The sequence below is a fragment of the Cyprinus carpio genome, chromosome A7 (genome assembly GCF_018340385.1).
Source record: "Cyprinus carpio isolate SPL01 chromosome A7, ASM1834038v1, whole genome shotgun sequence".
NCBI classification, from domain to species: Eukaryota; Metazoa; Chordata; class Actinopteri; order Cypriniformes; family Cyprinidae; genus Cyprinus; species Cyprinus carpio.
The window spans coordinates 13989384-14007683 of NC_056578.1; the positions used below are offsets into that span (position 1 = coordinate 13989384).

At 36.9% G+C, this 18300-nt stretch overlaps 1 protein-coding gene and 1 long non-coding RNA gene across 6 annotated transcripts in view; one reads left to right on the plus strand and one right to left on the minus strand.

Moving 5' to 3' along the window:
* The window catches only part of LOC122145600, a 33905-nt gene extending 30436 nt beyond the window's left edge, over window positions 1–3469 (minus strand). The window contains exon 1 of the long non-coding RNA XR_006160425.1: window positions 3348–3469. This is a non-coding gene — a long non-coding RNA (uncharacterized LOC122145600). The remainder of the gene's footprint in view (window positions 1–3347) is intronic.
* Window positions 1–18300, plus strand: part of LOC109087533 (diacylglycerol kinase delta-like) — a 67581-nt gene that overhangs the window by 33883 nt on the left and 15398 nt on the right. For 2 of the 5 annotated variants that reach the window (XM_042759789.1, XM_042759790.1), the window contains exons 3-7: window positions 16387–16497; window positions 16601–16681; window positions 16863–16967; window positions 17787–17919; window positions 18174–18280. In XM_042759789.1, coding sequence (XP_042615723.1) covers window positions 16387–16497; window positions 16601–16681; window positions 16863–16967; window positions 17787–17919; window positions 18174–18280 — 537 coding nt within the window. Of the gene's footprint in view, window positions 1–5619; window positions 5849–16386; window positions 16498–16582; window positions 16682–16862; window positions 16968–17786; window positions 17920–18173; window positions 18281–18300 lie in introns of those variants that run through there. The other 3 variants (XM_042759787.1, XM_042759788.1, XM_042759791.1) reach the window with 2 other exon arrangements.

Here is an 18300-nt window from a genome sequence, read left to right on the forward strand (position 1 = left end):
TATTCTACATTTCAGTTCAAACTTATTTAAAGAATTTATGCATGCAAACTTATGAATGGTAATTTATTTAGAGACAGTAACAAAAAATCAAATCGAATTCAGTTGCATTGAATCAAATAGTTTGGAGCTAAATCAAACCGGATTCAACTGAATACGGGGGTCATTTTGGCTTGTAAGCTTAAAGCAAAATCCCTTTCAAAGGAAAGTCTGTTCACCCAGTGGTCATGTTTGAAGGAACACAATGACTGTACCAGTTGGCGACTGGCTATTTTGTTTGCACTTTTTCACATTCATAGTAAAATTAATGCACCATCTTGGTTAAGTCTTTGTTACGTCATTGTACTGTAAATACATATTTTAGATCTTATTATAAATTATTCATTTATGTGCATATATATATATATATATATATATATATATATATATATATATATATATATATATATATAATTTTTTACTTTTTCATCAAAATGGTATAACTTGATATTCCAGTGACATCTCAAATTCCAATCAACAAATGATGGATATAACCAAGTCTTATTTTCTAATAAGATCTTAAGATCTTATTATAAATTATTCATTTATGTGCATATATATATATATATATATATATATATATATATATATATATATATATATTATATATATATATATATATATATATATATATATATATAATTTTTTACTTTTTCATCAAAATGGTATAACTTGATATTCCAGTGACATCTCAAATTCCAATCAACAAATGATGGATATAACCAAGTCCTCGCCCTATTTTTTTCGTTAATCTTTTTCGCTCAGATCTATGTCACATTACAGAAGAAAAAGTCTGTCAATACTTTCATTTCATTACTAATAAGCAATTGACCTTAGACAGGGTAGCACTTCTCTGATTAATAGCCACTCTAAAGTAATATTTTTTTTGTTGACAAAATTGCATTTAAAAATATAAACTGCAAAAAGTTTATTGTAATATATTTTTGGAGGGCCTCTTAACATCTGAATTATACTTGTGTGTGTTTTCCCTCTTTGCTACAAAGAGCATTAATAGAGAGTGATTAGTCACATGGCACTTACGGCTCAGGTGACTGGCTAAAAAACTGGTTTTAAAACTAAGTGCCCATGAAGTAAAGTGGCAACAGCTTGTGAACAACTGTCATTTAAATAAATGGTAATGCTAATGAAAAACTCTCTCCAGGTATATTAGAACTCTTCGGTTAATTGTATCGAATCAAATCAAATTGAAGAACTTGACATTTCCATGGTAATTTTTTTTTAACTTCTCGTTTTCTTGATTTTTATTTTGATAATTTAAGCCTGCTTGTATATTGTGCTGGAGATATATTCCTCTCATATGTGTGATGAGGTGGTCGGGAGCTTGTGTGAGGGCTGTAACGGTATGTGGAGGAGTGTGTGAAGGGACAATAGGCTCTTTAACGGAACGCCACTCATCCTGATGCTGCAGAAATGGCTGGGGATTGTTCCCTTGGAGACGGTACAAGCGGCAGAGCACTCAGGGTTGAGGAGGTTGTCATGACAGAGTCCAGCATTAGTGTGTGAGCAGCAGTGACAGGATTTCAATCACAAGGCCTTTGTTCAGTCCAGTGCTCATGACACGAGCAGCAGGTGTTCAGTCCATAGGTTGTTGTGGGACTTCTCAGTCCCTTTCTTCCTCTCCCTTATCCTCCATCCACACTGTGTATGTGTGATGCGCACTGTGTTTCTCTAGTCATTATCTCTTAGCCTTTCTGATGTTATTATTCATGATTGTTAATCTGGGATATCCCTTATGTTCACTAACATCTCGTTGAATATTTATTTGTTTTTTACACAATATATTATAATTATAATATTTTATTTTTATATTGAATGTATTGTATTTTTTATGGCTTTACCCTAGTATTGATTGTTAACCTGGGATTATTCCATTTTCATTAATGTATTTTATTTTATTTTATTTTATACTACTTATTATGCTAGTAACATGCTAATCATGCTAGCAACATGCTAGTTATTTGTTAATAATGCTAACAACTTGCTAGTAACACCATAGCAACCACCCTGAGTACCATAGCAACCACATAGCAACACCTTAGCAACCAACCCGGGTACCCTAGCAACTGCATAGCAATACCCTAGCAACCAACCCGAGTACCTTAGCAACTGCATAGCAACAACCTAGTAACCACAACAAGTACCCTAGCAACCACCTAGCACAACCTTAGCAACCACCCTGGGTGCCATAGCAACCACCTAGCAACACCCTAGCAACCACACCGGGTCCCTTAGCAACCGCATAGCAACACCTTAGCAACCACCCCTGATACCTTAGCAACCGCATAGCAACACCCTAGCAACCACCCCAGGTACTTTAGCAACTGCATAGCAACAAAATAGAAACACCATAGAATCTATTAATCTACATCAAAAAAATCTAATTTAATTTAATATTTCCTATCTATTCATATATCTATCTATCTATCTATCTATCTATCTATCTATCTATCTATCTGTCGTTCTGATCATTTGAATTGTCTTCAAAACTTTAAACTTTTTTAAACATTTAGCAGACTAAAAGCGACTTATAGCACATTTAGCCTATACATTTTTTACCAGAATGTGTGTTTCCTGGAAACTGAACCCATGACCTTTTGCACTGCTAACACAACGCTCTACCACTGAACCACAGGAACACTTTAAACTTTATAAAGTTTAAAACTACTTTAAGCTTTAAACTAGTTAAAACTGAAAACCTTCGAATTTAAAGCTTTTAAAACTACTTGAAACTTTCTAGCTAGGCTTTTTCAAGCCAACCTAAAGTTTGTCTTGACAAACTTTTTTTATCTAGTTTGTATTATAATTACTAGTACCTTATTTTATGTGTATCAATTTTTTTTATTTTTTTATGATAGTATTACCATATTACTGAATGTTAATCTGGGATTTTTTTTTAATTAGTTATATATTTCAGTTACTGCCAATTTACAATGTTTATTTTTATTCAATTAATTCTTTGTGTGTGTGTGTGTGTGTGTGTGTGTGTGTGTGTGTGTGTGTGTGTGTGTGTGTGTGTGTATGCGTGAGTGTGTGTTTGTGTGTGTGTGTGTGTGTGTGTGTGTGTGTGTGTGTGTGTGTGTGTATGCATTAAAATTTCTATAATTATAAATTGATGTTTTTTTTGCCAATACTGTATGTAAAACAATCACGCCAGGACATTACTTTAAAATTTTAATTTGTGATCCTGAATGAAAATGTTTTGTTTCGCACTCTATCATAAGACTCTTTTCCTTTTTTTAACTTTATTTTCACTTTAGATTGTAATAAAAGAAAAAAAGAAGACAGCATACCTCAGTCTCTCTCTGACAGTCTCTCACTCGAGGGATTATGTGAATCAGTCTCAGATTTGTGGCGTACGCTGGAAGCAGTCATCAGTAATTCTGCAATGAGATTAGAGTGATTTCCCACAGCATCAGCAGCACTTGTGTGCATGTTCATATGTTCACCAAATTTCCCAAAGTGGCATTTCAACTTCCTCTTCTAATTTTCATCATAATAGCGCAGTAAGATAATCTACGTTTGGATCTAGTCATGTTTAATCAGTCTAAATACGGAGGAGAATTTCCATTCTACATCCACCGAGTGAATCGTGTTGACTCTGATGCAGATTCTAAATCTGACACCTGGGTTCATTAGGTTTAATTTTGGCACTGGGCTGTCTCTCCATACACAGATTAGCTGGCTCAGCCCCATATGTCGTATGACTCTTCCAATCCCCCGCGTTTGTTTGGCTCTCTTGCAGGAAGTGACAAAGCATTTCATTTCCTCTCTAACAGCAGGTCGCCTGCAACCCAGCATGTTGATGTGGGAATTTGTGTTGATTTACAGTGTGTATGTGTGTGTGGCCTGGTGGCCCTTCAGATAGTCCGTCTCCCTACCAACCGGAGGCCAGTGTAGTTGTTATGACAACCCAGCATGCCATCATATGATGGGCTGCCATGTAACGTCAACTGTGTAAATGCGTGTTTCACATGTGAAATTGCACCAATGTGAATGTTGTGTTTGTGGTATGGGAATGTATATGTGTGTGTGATCAGCATCAGTGTATCAGAGACAACAACACACAGTTACAAATAACTGCAGTGTTGTTTTATCTCCAGCAACTACCGCCCCCTAGTGTCCTGACAATGAACTGCACACCACATATGCTCTCATTCATCCTATTCTCATAAACAGAGTCATAAGGAATTATATCTTCCTCCAGTCAGCCTTGCGCTGTAGTAAGGAGATGTTTTATCTCATTACCAGGCTGTAAAACAGCAGACACATCGAGAGGTTTACAGCGACAGTAATATGTGAACAGAAGATAAAGAGACTGGGCTGAGGTTTGCACATATACATAATAGAGGAACAATTATCTCTCTCAGTCTGTCAAGAAGCTGAACATATCGCTCATTACAGTGTTTCCTTGTCCAGCACTCACAAAAGAATCGCATCAGTGCCCACCCGTCATGCTTCCCTGTGTATTTCTGTCTGTATTTCCATCTTTTTCCACCTCTCACCAGATGCATCTTGCTCATCTCTTCCACATCCCACCTGTTTCTGTAACAGACACTTCTAGGTATGTTCCACAGTCAAGATGTTTACTAAATAGTTCTGAATGTTCCACATGTAGGTTTGTTTTGGAACAGACTTGTGTGCTTTGGATGACAAGTAGGAAATAATTATTCCTCAGCGGTTGCTCTTTCATAGCTCAAAACATTTCATTGAGTTCTTAGTGATGTTTTTTGAAGTATCAACTTTGTCTTAGCTGTTTCTTTGATGTAGGGCAGGGGTTTTCAAACTGGGGTCTGAGAAAAATGTTAACAGCCAACAACAACACCAACGATAATAATATATAATCACGAGATTAATCATTAATTATTGTATTCCTGTCATTGTAAATGTAATAATTTGTGATTAATTTCATAGTTTCTAATCCAAAATATATACATAGTGTAAAATGTAATTATTTTCCAGATTTTTTTCCAGATGATATTTGATAAATATTCTTTTTTTAATTCTAATTAGAAGTATAAATGGGTCTTTCTATGCGTAAATATTACTACATACAGTATATATATTATAGGATGGGGTTCCTATAATCATCATATTTGAACTTTAAAAAGTTTGGCGACTCCTGCCTTAGACTAAAAATATACACTGTAAAAATAAATAAATAAATAAAAACCCAAAGATCACTGGAGTACATTTTACAAGAAAATACGTTTTTATTTTTTTACCAAAATATTTTGTTTAATTGAGTGTTACTTGCTGTTTCTTTATAATTGATTGTGAAATTTACTAGCAATTTCTGAGTGTAAATTGTATTTACACCATTTTTTTCATTTAATTTTTCATTTGATTCTGTGAATAGTGATGCTTGCCAAACTAGTTTATCTAGTTCTAAATATAGACCTTTGCACGCCTCTGTGTGTTGTCATTTTCAGACGGTAGGTCCGGGTGTAACAGGATGGGCGGTCTTATCACTTCACCTGTAAGAGGAAGTTCTTTTTCAAAAGAAGGCGTGTCTTTCAGGTGCAGCTAAAAGGAAGTCAGCGTGTTCCCGTGTGTCTGTAAGCGTGTGTGTGTGTGTGTGTGTGTGTATACATATCGATGGCTGAAGGGACCCATCATGCCCAGGCTGTGTCCAGGAAGTGTGTGTTGCTTTGCCCCGCTCTTGTTCAGCTGTGATGAAGGTGGGCAGGGAGATGCCAGCTGCTTAAGAGAAGGCGACTTTTTGGAAACCTCCTCCAGCAGTTCAGTCAGAACAACAGAAGGACAGACAATCAGCAATAGCGTCTTCTCACAGGTTTGGATAGGCTACTCCTTTAATTCTACTTGACTTTGTGTAGTTTTTACTAGAATAAGTTTTCACTTGAGTGATGTTATATTAGTGATTATCCTATTATTATTTTTTTTATTGTGAGGCTGAACGTCTCATCCGTTTGGTGATCTCTTCCTGTCACCAGATGATTCCTGATTTGCTTTGTGCATATGTGTATTGGCTTAGATTTATATGAGAGATGATGCAAGGGGTGTGTTTGCACGTCATAAGGTTTATCTGGGTAAGCAGGACATGCTTGTTTGTGCTGATATGATTACCACAGCATTAATGCAAAGCCTGTAATGAATAACAGAACTGGACCGTCTGAACAGTTAAAGACACACAGACACTGTACTACTGTACATGTAATTATGATTGCATGGGGAAATCACCCTTTTACATTTACAGTTACGCATTTAGGAGATGTCACACAATTTGGGCCATCAATATTCATAGTGTAGAATGCCAGGTTTGTATTCAATTGAAATCTTTTTGTTTCTCAATTGTTTCTCTTAGACAGATATGAGAATGGAGGGCTTGTGCTTCTCAGGTTTATTCTCTTCAGACAAAAGCCTTGTTCAATTGGAACTAGTCATTCATGGAATTCATGCACGTCTGTGTTTTTTCACACAACCTCTGGAAACATTACAGCAATATGCAAAATTACAATATGAAATTTGTTTGCAGTGATTCTCATTTATTTTGACCTTGTTGAATACAGAAAACATCCATTATCTTTTTGCCAACTTTCTTAATAAAATAACAGCTCTCTGTTCAAATCCCATTCAAATGTAAAAAGAGAATTAATCCATAAGAAAAATCCAGTTATAGACCAGGTCATACCTCACTGCTCAGCCCTGAGTATGATCCTAACCTTAATTAATCACTTCCTTAATTATATACATAATGTACATGAAATCACAGAGACCTAGGTTTATAATGGTAACTGAAACAATTGTTTGACAGACTAATCCCAAATTAATAGCGCTAAAGACTTTGGTAATCTTACATCTGTCTGTTTCCTGTATGGAAGAGATTTCAGTAATGCCACAAACTATGCTCTGGTTTGCTAAGATGCCAAAATGTTTGTCAAACATTTCCTATCAGATCCTTCCAAAACCAGATTATGTAAGCTATGCTAACCACAATCATTTTATAGCTCTGTCCTCCTACTGTATGTCAATAATTTTTTTTTTTGTTTGTTAATAATTATTGAAACTTGAAGTACAATTACAATGAAAACTGAAAAAAAATGAAGGTTAATTCGAAATGTTTATAAATACTGTGAGTATTTAAACAATACTAAAATGACATTTATTAAACCTATGAATTAGCATTTCTCTGTAAAAAAAAAAAAAAAAGGAACATATCTGCCTCCTGACTAATCTGTTTACATTTTTTGTCACAAGTTAATGAGGAGACATCTTTAAAAGAGTGTTGATGGAGTGATCAGCATGAACACTGATGTTCTGTGATCATATGGTATGTAGGATTAGCATTAATGAGCTCTCTCATCTCTGCTGGCAGTGTATAGATTGGATCAAATGTACATCTACATGTACATATCACTCAAACACCACTTCCTCTTGAGGTCTGCAACACACCCTAACATTGTAACTCATTCAGATTTAAATGCTGTTTTTTTTTTTTAATGCATTTAAAAAACACTAATATCTAAAACATCAGACTGACATGGTTGCAGCATTAGATGCTCTCTGGGGGTGTGTGGGGGATTCATCTATCACTTGACCATTTTAACGTTCAAAGAACTCACTGTCTTTTATGTTCATCAGTCTCTGGCGGCTAGATTCCTCCCGTTTAGGACTTAAAAGTGTTTTTTTCTCTCTTTATCTCCTTTTTCAGCCTCTGGTGTTTACTGATTTTTAGCTTTTAGATTAACTTAAATTTGAATTAAAGGAGCAGTACACACCAAAAATGAAAATTTACTGAAAATGTATTCACCCTCAGGCCATCCAAGATGAGTTTTGTTTCTTTAACGGAAAAGATTTGGAGAAATTTAATAATGGGTTCACAAAATGCTAATTGATGGACTGGGGCCATGGGGATTTCTTGTGGATTATTGCAGTGTTTTTATCAGCTGTTTAGACTCTCATTCTGACGGCACCCATTCACTGCAGAAAGTCCATTGATGAGCAAGTGATGTGATGCTAAATTTCTCCAAATCTGTTCTGATGAAGAAACAGACTCATCTATATCTTGGATGGCCTGAGGATAAGTACATTTTCAGCAAATTTTTATTTCTGGGTGAACTATTCCTTTGAGATATTTTTAACCATATTCAAAATTAGAGCGATACCAAATATAAAGGTTTTGGATTGCCTGTTGTAAAGCCCATATCAGTGATTTTGAGGGGCTTTCCATACCTATGATCACAGCTCTTCGTAACATATGCACATTCATTATATAGTGTCACATGACGTCTTTTTTAATCATTCAGTAAAACTAATATGCTAAACAGTGTGTAATTCGTACAGTTTGTGCAGTTAGCACCGCATGTGCAGGATCTGACACTGTTACTGAATGAGTCTTGGCTTCTTCAGGGTGACACCTCAGTGGTAATAAATTCTCAGGCTGTGTGATTTAGTCTCTAATTAGATCGCACATGCACACACACACACACACACACACACACACACACACACACACACACACACACACACACACTCAGGCTGTACTGCAGGGGCTGTAATCAGTTCATTAGGTTAATTACTAGCTGTGAAAGGAACTCAGTCTCTGTGGGCACATTGGATAATTGGTCTGGCTCTAACTCAACTTTAACCAGACTGTGCCATCTAACCCAGACTGTTAAACACACTGTTGACACTGCACATTAATCCGATCTGATCTTTAGAAGTGTCATTTTGTACAGTAAGTGATGCAATCTGATCCATTTGTTCAGACTGTGTAGTCGATATCCGGTATACCAGCATCGTTTGCAATAGTGATAATGTAAGCGTCAGTGCAATGCCAAGAGACCTTCTTATATGACAACTGAGAGCTGTTGTCAGTTAGAATGAAAAAATGGAAATTGTGCCTTTCCATATGCGAACTCACACGGCACACGAGAGAACGTAACTGACAGAGGCATTAGTGTATTTATACTTCCATGCATAAGACTGCTATATGAGAAAAGTGTAATTGAATATGAGTGTATTTGGATGCAGCTCCAGACAATATTGAGCAGTTTATATTATATTACAAAGAGGTCACACAAGCTTTGTGTGGAGAGCAAAACAAATTTTAAGGCACTATATTCACAAAAAAAAAAAAACCTGAAATATGATCTGACCTTTTAGACTGAGACATATTTTAAAACAAATCAGATTTCAAACTACATATGGCTATGATTTAGATGTTTTAGTGTTATCAGGTTTCATTTTACTCTTTGCTACAGACAGATGAGTCAGATATGGCCAAAAATTTTCCTGCCTGTCTGAACAAAGCTTTAGAGAGCTCAACATAAGCCTAGTTCTGTTTGTCTGTAATTATTCATGAAATGTCTAGAAGGAGGAAAACAGGATGTTTTATATCTGAATCAACAAGGGATTTCTTAAGGGAAAAAAAACAGTCTGTTGTTTTGAAGATTAAGATCTGTGTTTAACCAAGCATTGCTGAACAAAGAAAGTGTCTTCATTCATTTTTATAGAAAAATGTACCAACAATGTTGACCTGTGCTTCTGGGTAGTGAAGCTTATGGCCCTGCATGCTGATAGTTCCTCTCGATGTTTTGCCATGCCTTTGGAACACTGATTGCTTGAATGACAGCTGTGATTACTGACAGCTCATTGGTGTTTCCATGGCAGCTGATAGATAAGGGTGATTGGCTAAAATTGGGCTATTTATGTGATTTTAAGGTGATTGTATTCAGCCATTGTAGGACATTGTAGGTCTGCACTGTCACATATGCTATGCATTTGGCAGTGGGTCTTGTGTCTCACTCACTCTGGTTGTTTTCTTCTAAATGGACACTTAATTAAGATGTATTGCATTTGATTTTGTTTATCTATGGTGATATTTCCTGAATGGACAAACCATTTCTTGGAGTGTATAATTTGTTAATGATGCTTTAATTGCTTGGGGATTCAATATTTTGAAGACCCTTGCTATGCCTTCTTGTTCATTTTCCCCTTTGTTCCTTTGCATATTTAGTGGAATCATCTTTCTCTCTCTCTCTCTCTCTCTCTCTCTCTCTCTCTCTCTCTCTCTCTCTCTCTCTCTCTCTCTCTCTCTCTCTCTCTATCACTATCATGAATTGCATAGTTGCTGAACTATGTTGGAGATTGTGATTTAGTCACATTGTGAGTATAATGATACATGATTGTCCTAAGAGCTGTACTGCTTTGACTTAAAAAGCCACTCAGATCCACTTTAACAGCAATTCCAGGGTCAGAAGATGACATAATCATCCCAATAGGTTTTTTTTTTTTTTTAAACCAACAAAATTAAGTCTCTCAGTACTATTTCAAGGCTTTGAATTTACAAAGATTGCAGGGAGATTTGTAAGCAAAAGCCATATTTTAGAAAAAGGTAGGTTAATTTGAGAGCAGAGAAAACCCTGGGAAGTTCAGCTCATAGGACTTGATGTTAATATCCCTAGTAATCAGCACTTCCTAATTTTAAGTGGGGGAGAGGGGTAAGAATGTCATCAGGGTCTTCAGGTGGGCACCCTCCTTCACCGGTGTTTCGTTGATAGGCCCACGACACCTCCAGAGGGCTCAACGGCAACACCTGGCATCCCAGGTGAGCCCCCTTCTGCTTTTACCCCTCCTTATCGTTCTTTGCAGCCCAGTTGGGGTCCTTCCTCTTGACTATGGATGTGGCCACAAATCCTCTGCAACCAACCTCTACCAGAAGTATCTGTGTACGCCAGGCTAGTTGTTTTGCCTCAAAAGCTATATCAGTGTACTTCAGCTTTTTACGTTCATACGCTTCTCCCACTGCAGCAAGATCCGGCCTGAGATTGGTGTTTAAAATCTCAGGTGGAAACTTGAGTTGCTGATCTAGGTCCACTTGCATTTTCCAGCCCTTTGCGGCATCCAAGAGGGTGCTATCCACTCTTGTGGCTGGTTTTGCTGGGCACTGCCCTGCTCTCATGAAGGAGATAGTGGGTGAGTGTCCAGATGTTGGGTGAGGGAGGGCATTGATGAAGGATCGCCTTCCTTCCAGAATGACTGCCAGTTGGTGTAGGACTTGGTTATTCCTCCAGTTGTAACGGCGTTGGGACAGACTGGTTTTGCAGCCGGTAAGGATGTGCCTGAGAGTTGCTGGGGTTTGGCAGAGAGGGCATGCTGGATCATCTCCATACCACTGGTTAAGATTCTTAGTTGTAGGAAGAACATCTTAGGTGGCCCTGATGAGGAAGCTTATTTGGCTTCCTTCCATCTCCCACATATCTCTCCAAGTGAGCTTATGGTGCTCCAGGTTTTCCCAGGTAGTCCACTGGCCCTGCTTGGCTTGTGCCACTGCCTTTGTGCATCTCTCTGCTCCCTGTTGATGCCGGACCTCAGGGAATATGATTCGATTAAATATCTAAGATTGAATTGTTAGTATTCACACCACAGCAGCACAACAGATTAGTGGGTCTAATCAAGGGGTCAGGGTTTGGTTGGTTAGGTGTGCCTGTTATTTCTTTCTGGTAGATGGTGTAACTACACCATTATGGGGCCAAAAATAGCTTTCTTTGAAAAGTAGCCATGTAAAAGTGACTGGCTCAAAAAGCAAAACAAAAAAGCTGCAAATAGATAAATGAAAATGGCAGCTTCCAGATTGTGTACTTCCAGAGCTGCATACACTATTTGAGCAATTCCCATTGACTTAAATGGGAATGCTGACAGATAGCCCTCTCCAGGTTTTATAACTACTTGGATCTAATCAGCTTTGCTGAAAGGAATCATGGGATTTGTATTTCCAGCTCTATGTAGGGCATTGCAGAGGCACTGTGCCCTTCAGATGAGAGAGAGAGGACAAAAGAGGGAATAAAACAGAGAAAGTAGGAGAGAATGTCAGAAAACAGGGAAGGGAATGAACAGGGTGAGTCAGAATGACGTAAGAAAGAAAAGAGAAAGAGAACAGCAGGGTGAATACAGAAGCTGAGGATTTGAGAGGAACTAAAAAGAGAGTGAGGGGAAGATTAGGAGAGGAAGAGGAGATTAAACAAAAATAGCAATCATTGTATGTAGATGTCTATCCTTAGAGTTTCTCTGAGTCACCATCTGAGATCGCTGTGTGTGTGTATGTGTGTGTGTGTGTGTGTGTGCGTGTATGGGTGCGTGTGTTTGCTTGCACACTGTGACAGATCAAAGATGCCCTCATCTTTTATGAATGTGGAATCAGCTCTGTTCTGAAAGGATGAAGTGAGTGATGTCTGGGTCTGATGCTTGTCTCAGTGTACAGGGAAGCTTCATTGGCAGAGATCCAGAAGTTTAGACTCTCACATCTAAGGTTGCACACACACTTATTTCATTTCATTTTATTAAACACACACCTTTTCATTTAACTTTGTTGTTTTCTGAGCTAATTATATTATCTAGACAACGAAGATTTTTGCATTTTTAAAAAATATTATCTTGTTTCCATAATGTAACTGATTTTATATTTGACTGATATTTTGGGGACATTTGTTTCCAAATAAAAAAAGCAAAACCTGACCCACACACACATACACATACATGTTAACCTACTAAATGAGGATATTCTGTGATTTTTATATTAATTTTAATTTAATGACTATGAACTAAAACAATCCCTAAATCTGCTCCAAGAAAACATTGTTTAATTAATTTATGAATAGTTTATATTGTAAATGACCCCCAGATGTCCTCAAAGGGAGGTTTTGACAGACTTAACCACGTTCTGGGGGCAGTTATTCACTCACCACACACATACATTTATGAGCTCTGCTGGGAGTCATGGTGGCAGAAATGAGACACTTGTTGAATGGCATGTAGAGAATATAATCACCTGCTAAAGTGACTCAGAGGTTACATTAACACTGCCATTGAATGTGGCTCAAATCTGGCTTTATCTCACATATGACCTAACCCTCAATTTGCTCCCCATCTTTATGATTGCTTGTTGAAACTTTTATGTCATGTATCTATTAAGTTGCAATTTAGTACATTTAAAATATATTTACTTTAAATGTCATTTTTAAATAACACATTACATTTCAATTTTCTTTAAAACATGACAAAATATTATTAAAGCAATGATTTCAAATGTGCTTTAAAATTAAACTTTTAATTTGACATTTTACAAAGTGTGCTTTTAAACCAACCCTTTACGGACCCCTTGGCAATTGAATTGCCATTGGCTAGTACCCTTTTTGGTAACACTTTATAATAATGTTCTGTTATAAGTCATTTATAAATGATTAGTTAATGATGAACTAATCATTTACAAAACATGACTATACATTAATAAATGATTAATATGTGATAAGTTAACATTTTAGTAATGTTTTATTAATTCAGTTATAAGTCACTTTTAAGTTATTAGTTAATGATGAACGAATCATTTACAGAACATGATTATATGTTCATAAATGATTAATGAGTGGTATGCTAACGATTTACAAATGTGTTGTAAGTTAAGTTAAAATCATGAAATAAATCAAACTGATCATTAGTAGATGGTTTATAAGTTATTAGTTGATACATTATTTATCACTTATAAATCACTGAAGTATTTCTGTCAAAATTGTTTTGTATAATTATCTCAATAAACAATTGTTAATCATGCACAAATGATGAATAAACCATTAGTAAATGATCAGTATATGATTTATTGGCGAATTTGTTAGCTGGTCTGTGTCCATAAGCACAAACATGCAGGTATGCTAAAGCACTATTTTTAAGAAGAGTAGTTCATTTGTTTTGAAGTGGATAAACAATTTAGTCAGGTGATTCCAGTGGGTTGTGTTAAATCCTTTCACTCATCAGCACAGACTTGTGTTCTGTGTGTGGGATCTAGTGATGAAGTGAACCTCTCAACTGCTTTTACCTTCCACTTACGCTCACATCAGGTGCACAGAGTTAAAGACTCCATGTGTGTCAGAGAAGACAGCTGTCTATACCCTCACCAGTCAGTACTTAGTACACACTACAAAGTGTTCAACACCTGTTATAGATGATGTGTAAATGCATGAATAAATTATTTACAAAGCTTTCTGCATCCCCTAATCTAAAGTGAAAACTATCCATTACTTCTAAATGTGTTACATATCACTTGTAGACCTTTCTTACCTGTTACAAATTATTTGTATATGTATACAAGTAATTTATAACACTTTCTGCATCCCCTAATCTAAAGTGAAAACTATTCATCACTTCTAAATGTAAAAAACTAACAAAAATACTTATAAGATAATAATGATACAAATTCTACTAATAAGAACTATAAAACACACTAATGATTAATTCATGAATGTTAATCAGGTTGTGTGCGTTTGCTCGACCTGATTTGCTAAAATCAAAACAGGGATGATAATAGGTGAGGGCCGGCCAATGAGATTGCCGTTTGCGCATTACCACTACTGGAAAACCTGGCAGTTCTTAAAAGCTGAAGAATTCCAAAGGAAAGTTGTTATTTTGACAAGAAAATACAACAAAGAATATCGTTTACATGTAGCGCATCAATTCTCTCTGTCTCTCTCTCTCTATACGTGTGTGTGAGCAACGGCGAGTAGTGCACTTGCACATCCATTCAGATGAACTGAAAAATAGCACAGATCAGTTGGCGGAGAGTGAAACTCTGAAGCGGTCAGGCTGAGTGTTCGGCGAGTGAAAATATATATGCTAAATTTTCACTTATCCTACAACTCACACACTGGTGAGTTAAATCTGAGAATTTATAAGCCATTGGCTAATATTAGACATCATTTAGTCACCCAGGTGAAGATTTAGTCACATATGCGAGTGATTTACTCGCAATGTAGAGGGTTGTAAACTTAAGTGTAAGTAAACTTTTGTGGCTTTTTGTTTCATTAATAGGCTATCATTATCTGCAAGTACGTTGTTTTTTTTTTTTAAGATTTAAAGTACACTAAATGCACATTCAAAACAATTAAACACACTTCTTTTTCTCAAGGGTAGGAGCGTATGAATCCGATTCTGGCTCTTCAACATTGATTTTGAATATAGCCAGAGAGATACAGAACACGCACATACTCTTGCTTTCCCACCAGACCATACAGCCTCCTTGCAGTCTCTCTTTTTCTCTCTGTTAATGAATTCACTCCCTTCATGTGTACGTCATGACTCTTGGCAGGGTGCCTGGCTAGGTTACTCATTTTGATTTTGTTAATGTTTCACAACAACAATCTCATTCTTGTTTTTTAGTGTGACAGACCCGCGAGAGACAGATATGCTGTCTCACTGCTGACCGAGCTACTGGTTTTGTTCTGGCACGATCCCCTTATGAAATCCACTTCTCACATCATGAGAGAGCACAGTATATGCCTCTGCATGTTTAGACAAGGACAGACTCCACTGTAATTTGATTTTACTGTGCCACGAAGTACAGCTGTATTTGATGACTTGTTGAAAGACTTTTATAGCTTCAATGCCCTTCAGACCAGACTGAAGTGTCAAGGTTTATGGATGAAAGTTAGGGATGAATTGATGACCAGACCATGTTTTAAAGGTCCACAGTGTACTTTATGGAAATGTGACAGTTCCTCTTTCAGTGTTGTAGGCACTTGAGTCAGGAATGTTGCTAGGCGACAGAGCAGATTTTACTGTAAGCTTACCGTAACGCCTTTACAGTTAACCAGTGTTTGTTTTTATAAACTATCAAGCAAGGGAGAGCGATGCAAAGAAAAACCTTGTGAGAATGAAAGCGTTCAAACTGGTTTTTGGCAGTGTTCTTATGGTAAATCTGATAGAGGCTCATAGATAGTTTTAATATACCAGTAAACTTGTCCTCATAAGTCTTTTCCTCCAAATTCCTTAAAAATGTGTGTAAAAATCTGTTATCATACTATAGTAATAAGTTTTCACAGAATTCAAATACCTACCAAATACAGCTACCACAAAGAGTATGTGTTAAAGATCTGTTCAATACATTTCATCATGTTTAGAACCAGCAAAAACAGCATAAATAATGTGGAAAAAGTCCCCCATTCCATCTGGTCCTGGTGATAAGCCGCTGTGATTGAAATACAGGATTGTTAATGCAAGTTGGAGCCTCAGGAGTTTGTGTTTGTTCATTTCTTATTATGCTTCAGTATAACAAACAGAAGACTGAATTTCGTGCATGTGCAAAAGAAGCAATTTATGAACACCAGTAAATCCGCCAGGCTGTGAAGCAGTTTCTAAAAATAGCCAGTTCTAGTATGGCATGAAACTGTTTCATTATGAAAAATGTGGCAGTAGGGATAGTAGTAGTTCGTACACACTGACACATGAACACTATTATGAAAACAAATCAAGTCGCTGGATTTGCATTAGCTGTCTTGTATGCTAGTTTTTCATCTCTTTTCTCTCTCCGCATTTGTTTTGTAGAAGAGTGTGAAGGAGGGTCTTCTACTCAAACAGACCAGCTCTTTTCAGAGATGGAAGAGGAGGTATTTCAAACTGCGAGGCAGGACTCTCTACTATGCCAAAGATTCAAAGGTAAAAGCAGGGGTCTCTGTGTCCTGCTGGGAAAGACTGAACCTCTGGTGGTGCTTGTTTCAGTGTTTGTTGGTGACAGAAACATGCTACTGTCTTGTTGCAGTCTCTCATATTTGATGAGGTCGACCTCTCAGATGCCAGCGTGGCTGAGACCAGCACCAAGAACATCAACAACAGTTTCACAGTAAGCAAAATCTCTTCTCAATCGCTTTTTCAAAACCTAGTGAACTATTTTTGAATGTTGCTGTCTACATTAGGTAGGAATCTCATTCATTAGGTTGTTTCTTTGTTTGTCTTCCTTCGTTCATTATTCACAGCCGTTTACTAGCACACACCTATTTTATGTCTCTGGTTCTCTCTCCTAGGTTATCACTCCATTCCGTAAGCTGATGTTGTGTGCGGAGAGCAGGAAGGAGATGGAAGACTGGATCAGTGCTTTGAAGTCTGTACAGAAATGGGAGACTTATGAGGTCAGTGTCTAAACCTTCACCTTTGACCCCTCCAAAATCATTCAAAGGCTCAGTTTATGTGCATTGATGGCCATAATGGCTGTAACATTATACAGTTTGATGTTCCTTCACATGGATTTCTTAGTTAAGTGATCAATAAACGAAAGCCACAGAAGTAATTGCTATAATTGTAATTGTGTTTAGGTGAAATATTGATGTAAAGGAGTTAGTGTGTCAATCAATGTGATTTTTAAACATTTAGTGCCTTTCTTAATCCACAGTTTAATCACTTAAATAACTCTTAAATGATCCCAAGCCAGTTTTTGTCAGTAGCAGTAACGTGTGTTGTTGACCCTAGATCAGTGGTTCTCAACCTTTTTGCCTCCAAGGTCCACCACACACACAGTTTCTTCCTGATAAAGTTTTCCAGGTCTACATCACATATTTACAATGAATGAAAATTACAATGTAATAATGTAATTATTTTAAGTCATCTTGAGGCAGGATTATTATAGGTAACTGAAACTAAAACTAAAACTTAAATAAAAATGACTAAACACTATATATACATTAAAAAAACATAGAAATGTCAAAAACAACAAAATTAACCCAATTATTAAATTTTTAAGTAAAATGAAAACAGAAAATTTACAACTTTAAACCAATTAAAAATATTAATAAAAACTATAATAGTGTCTCGATTATACTTAAATAACACTGCGAGGCCCCATTGGAAGTTCGCTGAGATGCCAAAATAAGCCCCAGCCCCCTGGTTGAGATTTTATTATCTGGTTATTTATTTATAGTGCTGTTATGTTGACATGATTGTACTGATCCCAGGCCAGTCAGTTTAACATGGAGCACTTCTCTGGGATGCATAACTGGTACGCCTGCTCTCATGCCCGGCCCACTTTCTGCAACGTGTGTCGAGAGGCTCTGCCGGGGGTCACCTCTCATGGTCTTTCCTGTGAAGGTAAACATGAACATAAAGCTTTTTTTGTTTGTTTGTTTTGTTGTCCCATTATTTTTGTCTCTTTGGTTTTTCTCTGTCTGTCAATTTGTTGACATGTCCTCTTTCGTGCATCGTTTATTCTGCTCGTAGAACGAACAATGACGTTGTTTGTTTATAGCGTAATCAATGAGTCATTTATAGGAACATTGCCCTCAGCCTGTTATCACTTTCTAGTGACGATCTGTTTAATGTCATCTTTTCTCTGCGTGTGTTAGTGTGTAAGTTCAAAGCCCACAAGCGCTGTGCCATACGATCCACAAATAACTGTAAGTGGACCACTCTGGCGTCTATAGGAAATGACATCATAGAAGATGAGGACGGAGTAAGTGAATCTTTACATTA